At 48.9% G+C, this 6485-nt stretch overlaps 1 protein-coding gene across 3 annotated transcripts in view; it reads left to right on the plus strand.

The window, feature by feature from the left end:
• Window positions 1-5938, plus strand: part of BCL11A (BCL11 transcription factor A) — a 78006-nt gene extending 72068 nt beyond the window's left edge. For all 3 annotated transcript variants that reach the window (XM_064446858.1, XM_064446855.1, XM_064446856.1), the window contains exon 4: window positions 1495-5938. In XM_064446858.1, coding sequence (XP_064302928.1) covers window positions 1495-1596 — 102 coding nt within the window. In that variant the 3' untranslated portion in view covers window positions 1597-5938. The remainder of the gene's footprint in view (window positions 1-1494) is intronic.
• The last annotated feature ends 547 nt before the right edge of the window (window positions 5939-6485 follow it).

Genomic DNA, 6485 nt, shown 5'->3' on the forward strand with positions numbered 1-6485 from the left:
AATGATTAACATAATGAAGACGCTGAAACAGTATCCAGAATTGAGGCTACAGATGTTTCATACTTATTACGGTTCCAAGGGCTGAGATAAATACAGGAATAAGTGATACCGTGTCTTTGCCTGACATTCAGGAGGCTTTGGCGTATCTGATAAGATACAGTTTCTGGGTTTATCTAAGTGCAGTGTTTGTACAAAAAAGAAAAGAGATAGCAGCCACTTTTTTAGCTCCCTCCCTCTCCTTTTTTTCGTCATATAAAGCTTGAAAACCATTTTTGGCAGATGCATGGGCAAACCATAATATTGACTAGGAGAGTGATACTGCCTGGCGGGCTCTTTGCTGAAGTTGCCGGAGAGCCACTGCTCCTCGAGCCCAGATGCTCAGCTGCTGGTTTCAGAGGAGCCACAGGGATCCAGGCATGGGGTCCCCTCCCTGCCAAGGGACGGGAGATGTGGGGGACCCGCCATGTTTTGTGCCCTTTGGTGGGACATACGCTTGGGCTGGGATGGCTGCGGTGCTCTTGGCTCCCTTGAAAGTCTCAGCCAGCTTTAACATCAGCCTAAAACATGTCAGGCTCAGACATCAGCAGCAACGAGCCCTCCCTGGGAGGGAACTGGGCGTGTGCCCAGAGAAGCCACTCCAGTTTACACCTGGTGAAGATCTACTAGGAGCTACTAGGAGCTTGACAGCAGCTAGCACGTAGCCCTTCAACCACTCTCTTAAGTATTAATGAAGCAATTTCCATAGAAACTGGTGCCCTGGTTGGGATGCACAGGTGGATTCTGAGGGTCGTGCTGGCAATGTGCTGGTCTCACCACCGCTGCCGCCAGCAGTATAGCCCTTAGCCTGCCATTCGGGGTAGCATGGTGCTGGGTGATAAGCCTGGAGCGGGGATTCATAGCTGCTCTCATTCTCCACCTGAGCGGATCCAGGGGTGTTTGCTGTTCCATGCTGCCAGAGTTGATGGCGAGTCACCTGTGCACTTTGCTGGGCATGTGCTGGGGCTTTGCAGCTCAAGCTTCGCTACTGCAGTGTGCACTTGCACACCATGCGACATCCAACTTGTAATGAGTTGGGGAAAGTCCTCCGTGAGCCGCCCACTGTGTGGCATATTAACAGTACCGAGGGTCTTCCACACTTGGATGCACTGTGGGTGCTGGGGGAGGCCGCTGAGGTTTTGGGAAGGAGTAGAGGAAATTTTCAGACAGGCTGGCTTGGTCCTTGCCCAGACGGAGCTCCTGGCACAGCGTCGGTTTCTCAGTAAAGCCCAGAGGTTTCTCCTCCTAAATGATTCCTGTGGTTCCTGCGTGGTCCTTAGTGATGCCGGATGTGAGAGTGCATCCTGAGAGGAGGAAGGGCTCTGCTGTGCCATATTCCTTTGTGACAGTTGAGTGTCCTAGTTGCTAAAGAAAAAAAAAAGAAGTAAAGTAAGAGAATAACTCGCACTGTGGGCCATGTCACACCTGTTCTCTCCTCTGTCCCCATGCTCTCTGTAGGTTCGGCGTACCCCCCCAGCTGGCGCAGCGCCCAGGGAACCCCGGACGTCTGGCAGTTTTCGGATGGAAGTTCAAGAGCACTTAAATTCTGAAAGAAGGTGAAGCTGGGGCGAGTGGCCGGCGGCATCTTGGCGTCTGGAGGTGGCCTCTGTCCTGCTGGCTCGCCGCATCCCCGGGAGAGCCTGAGATGTCACCTGCTGAAGGCAGCACTCCCTGGGCTCCTCCTGCCTGCAAGACTATCGTATTTATATTTTGTAATAGAGTACAACACTTCTTTGGGTTTTTTTTTTTGTTTATTTCTTTTTTATTTTCTAAAAACAAAAAAAAGAGCAAACCCACCCACCAAGGTCAAGGGTTTATTGATGGCTTCGACCGGCTCCTTTCCCTGTGAAAAAAGACTGTCTTGCTCTCATGGACAACCTGGCCTGTTGGTTATCTCCATGACGTGCCATTTCTCTGAAGGTGCATCTGATGTGACAAATTAAAAACAAAACAAAACACAGTGTAGGTCTGTGGGCGGGTGGGAAATTGCCATAATAAATGTTGGAGCTTTAGGTTTTGTTTGCTCTGTCTTTAATTTTTAATGCTAACAAGGGCCAGACGGCTGGTATGACTTTGTATTACTGTATTGGCTGCAGAAAACCGAGTGCCGAGTTTACAAAGAGAAAGCCAGGGCTGATGTCCATGCGAGAGGCTGCATGGCCCCGGCAGACAGACGTTTCCCGCAGAGCTAGAGCAGGTTTTGGGCTTATGGCTGTGGCACCCCAAGTTGGGGCGAACCCCCGTTGGCGTTCAGTGATGCTGAAGTGGGGGGTCTCCCTGCTCTCCTCCATTGCCCGCCTCCTCTTGATGAATGCAGCTGTTCTATTAACATTTCTGCTGTTAAACTACGTACTTTTGGAGCTGGTGGGATCTGTAACATCCCTTAATGTCCATCCAAGGGAAAGTGAGGCCAGCTGGCATGTTTTGGGAGGTGCTGTCAATACCAGGGGATGCAGGGCTCTGTCCTGAGCCGGGGTACCAGGGGGAGGTTGGTGTTCTGGTGTCTCCAGCCCTTGCACAGCTTTCCTGATTGCCAGTGACACTTGTCCCTTGCTTAGAGCTGAGCACCCACCCAAGGAGTTTGCTAGTTTGGGGCCCAAGAGCTTTGCTGAACAGAAGATGGGTTACATGCGTGCTTGTGTGCTGTCTCCGATTGGATTTATAGGCTGTAGCTACTCATGCCTGTGCTGGCGAGCAGGAATGGACCTTATTTGGTGAAAGAAACCAGCTGGGTGGTGAGCAGAGTCACTGGCCGGCCACATCAGGCTGCCAGGACAGCCGCTGGTGGTCACAGTGGGACGGCGCCAAGCCATGGGGCAGGGCCAGATGATTTATTTGCTTCATGTATTAGCTTCATTCTCACTTCTGGTTTTATTAATTTCCTTTCTTAAAATCTGAGCGAGACACTCAGCCACGGTGACTCTTCCCTGGCGAAACAGCCACAGGGGAACCAACGTTGCCTTTTCAGTGGGTGGTGGTTGCTCTTTTCTTTTTCAAAAACGCAGGCTGTAGTTCCCATGTCGGCCAGGGCATAGCACAAGCACAGACACTTTTGTACCTTAGAGCTCAGCAAGGGGCTGGGGCAGGCAGCATAAGCACGTCCACACAAGGGGGAGGTCAAGCCAGGAGCTCAGGGGGACTGGTGCATAGGCATGGGTTGACCCAAAGGGAGCCATGCCTGCTTTTTTAAAGGAAATTTGGTCTTTGAAGTCCAAATATCCAAGTATGCACACACCCTAAGTTTTTTTGTATCATCAGGAGATGTTTTTAAACGGTTCTTCCTATCCCAGCCTGTGCTACTACCTTTGTGTCTGCTTATAAGGGGTTTTTTGAGCCTTGGAAGGGTGAATCCTGTTGCATTATGCAGTCTATTGATTGCAAACACACCTTTGGTAAGGAGTTAGCAGCTCCCACAAGCTGCTGGCTCCCTCACTCCTGCCCTGGGGTATCTCTGCACCAGGCAGCTGCATCAGATCAGGGCTAACACAGTTATTAATTGCAAAGGGGGTTGCTCTGCTCTCTCCTCCAAACCAGGAATCACCTGGTACATATCTACAGCAGGCCTGTAATGCTTATAATGAAGGGCAGCTGGGAAGCTGCTTTATAGGGGTTTTTCAGTGTACCAGCCAGTTCTGGGGTGTCTTTCCTCTTACTTTGTCTGAGCACAGGCAAAGCTCAGTTCATGGATGGCTTCTGGAGTAGCTGGTTGTACTTTTGATGCTCTGCCTGGTGGAACAAGTATGATGTGTTCTGCATTCTCCAGCTGTGGCCCATCTCTCCTCCAGCAGCCAGTACGAGGCAGGTGTTTCTCCCAGGAAAAGCAGAAAATAACAAAGCAGTGACAGTTAAATGTGCTCTGCCAAGCGCAGAGAGGAAAAGTTATACTTGTCCTTTCATGAAGTGTGGAAGGTAAAGTGAAATAGTCCTTAAAATGTATGTTTTTTTAATACAGGTGTTAACCCCCCCCAACTCTTAGGACTTTAAAACATCTGCAGAATTTATGTGTTGCCTTAAAGTTGCCAGTACATGTAATGACTGTGCTGAGAGCCTCTTGCAAGTGTTAGGGCTGCACTGGGGGCTCCTCTCCCTGTCTGCAGGGCCTGATCCTACTCGCAGGCCCTATGTAGCTCTTGCAGAGTAGCTGCACCAGCACAACTTTTTGGTGGAGCTATGAGGGGATTCCACTGCCTTGTGCAACCTGGGCTCCTGTGAGCTTTGATTAGGGATACTGTTAGGATCTTCTTTTTGTCTGGCCAGGACTTGGCTGCTGCAAAGCTCTTTGCTGTATCTGGGTGTGTGGAGGATCGCCAGTGATCGCATTACAGTGGCTTAACAAGTTTCTGCCAATTAACAGGAGTGGAGGGCTTCCTGCAAGGGGAGAGCTGGAAACCTGTTAGCCTCAAAGCTGGAGGTTGCTCTGTTTTCAGTGTGAGAGGGGCAATATTCCTGGGGATTTTGTATTTAAGCATATTCCCAATGTGTCAGTCTGCACATCAGAGTTTAAAAACTAAGTACATTTGGTCTTTATAAGAAAAAAAAAAGCCAAACAAAAAAAAACACCAAAGCTCCTGAAGGTTTGGAGTTTTTAATAAACAAAAGAAAAGCTCCTTCTTTCCCAGTCCATGGGGCTGAGATGAGCAAGATACCTGGGAATTAACTAGCTCAGCTTTGATTTTTTTGGGTTTAAAAAGCTGCTTTAAACTTGAAGGCAATTTGACCGTGCTGTATTTTATTTCTAAGCACACTTTCAAGACACTAAAATGCAGCAAAGGTCGAGTCTTTTGTGAAGTCTAACTTAAATTTTGCTTTCAAAATAGTATATATTTTGGATTCGCGGTGCATTTGGGCCGTGGGCTTTTACAAGATGAGAAAGCTCTCTCCAGAAGGGATCTGAAAACTGATCATAAAAACCTGTGAATGAGATTTCAAGCAGCACTCCCAAACCCTCCATGTTTCATTTCAACCCCAGCTTCATGTCTGGTCCCACTAAGTGACCTATGGGACCAGCGGGAGCATCGTGGTGTTGGTGGGAGGCAACGTGACTGCAGACTCTGGGGGAAGTCAGAGGGAAGCACCATCCTTCTTGGGCTGTTGGAGGTTGTTTTACCAACTGTGCTGTTTACCCCATGCTTTTGTTTTGCATCTCAGTTCTTCCATCGCTGTGTGTGTTTGAGTTGTCTGGATGCCGGTGAAACCTGGGGTGAGCCTTTACCTGTGTATTTTTGGTGGTGAGGTGCAGGACCTGCTGGACGTAGCTGCCTTTCCAGGGCTCCCTGCTCTGGTGTGATATTTCATGTGATCCCACTATAAATTATTATCGAAGACCAAGCTGAACAACTCCCTGAATAACAGTGGTGCCTCATTTGCTTCTCTTTTCATTCTCTGCTTCCCCCCCAGTTTTTCCCATTTCAGGCGTGATTAGGCATCATCATTGAATTGTATGTTGTATCTGCTTCAAGTTGATTAAATCTTGTTGCACCTCCATCCCAACATCCCCTGAACCTCCTTTCCCCACAGAAGTCCCCCTCTTAACATTAATCTACAGGGGTCCAAATAATCAATTATTCCCAAGGAAAGATGGAGTTGAAGGGGGGGAACACAACAAAACCCCCCCACCCCAAATATGGCCCTTATTCCTTAATCTCACTGGATAGAGTTACACATCTGGTAGAGGCTTGTTCGTTGTTGCTATTACTTTTATTGCGTCTTTAGCGGTGATGAAGTTCAGATGGCAGAACCAGTGGGCCCCAATTTAATTTCGTCTGGCCTCCCGTAATGAGCACGATGTGATCCCCGGGAAGCACTGGCTTGGCCGCAGCTCCAGCAGGCAGGCGCTTGCGTGCCGTGGTGATGGGCAGAGGTGGTGCGGACAGACAGCTGGACAGGCAAAACCCCATGGCAAGGGTGGGAGGGGGGTGGGGAAAAAGGACAAAGCTGGAAATAGGAATGATAATGGGTGGGTGGAGGTGTCTATGCTGTGTGAGCATTAAATACTGCAGTGAGACGGATGGGTGATGGACAGATAGCTTGTCATGTCAAAACCCAGAAGCAAGATCAAAAGGTCGATTTCTGCCTTTTTTGGTGGCTGGGGTGTGCACGTGTTGTGATGCTTTCTGAGGTTGCTCTAGCCCTGATGGCTCTTCCCTGGTGATTTCTGTGACCCTCTGGGTTTCCAGTGGCAATGTATAGAAGCTCCCACCTCTCCCCAAATGTCTGCAAATGCATGTGTCTAAGGGCTATACAGGATTCATTTATGGGCCTCCTGTTGGTGGGCTATGTGCATGCAAAATGAAGGTTGTATTTGGCTTCTAATATTCAGATCTATATTCCATATTGTGTTGACCAAGAAAAACAACTCAGCCCCCGTGCTGAAGAATGTGATGGACTGATGACTTTCAGAAACATACTGTAAATCAAGGAGGCTAATAAATACTTGCTATTAATAAAAC

This window comes from Phalacrocorax carbo, chromosome 3 (assembly GCF_963921805.1).
Source record: "Phalacrocorax carbo chromosome 3, bPhaCar2.1, whole genome shotgun sequence".
Lineage (NCBI taxonomy): Eukaryota > Metazoa > Chordata > Aves > Suliformes > Phalacrocoracidae > Phalacrocorax > Phalacrocorax carbo.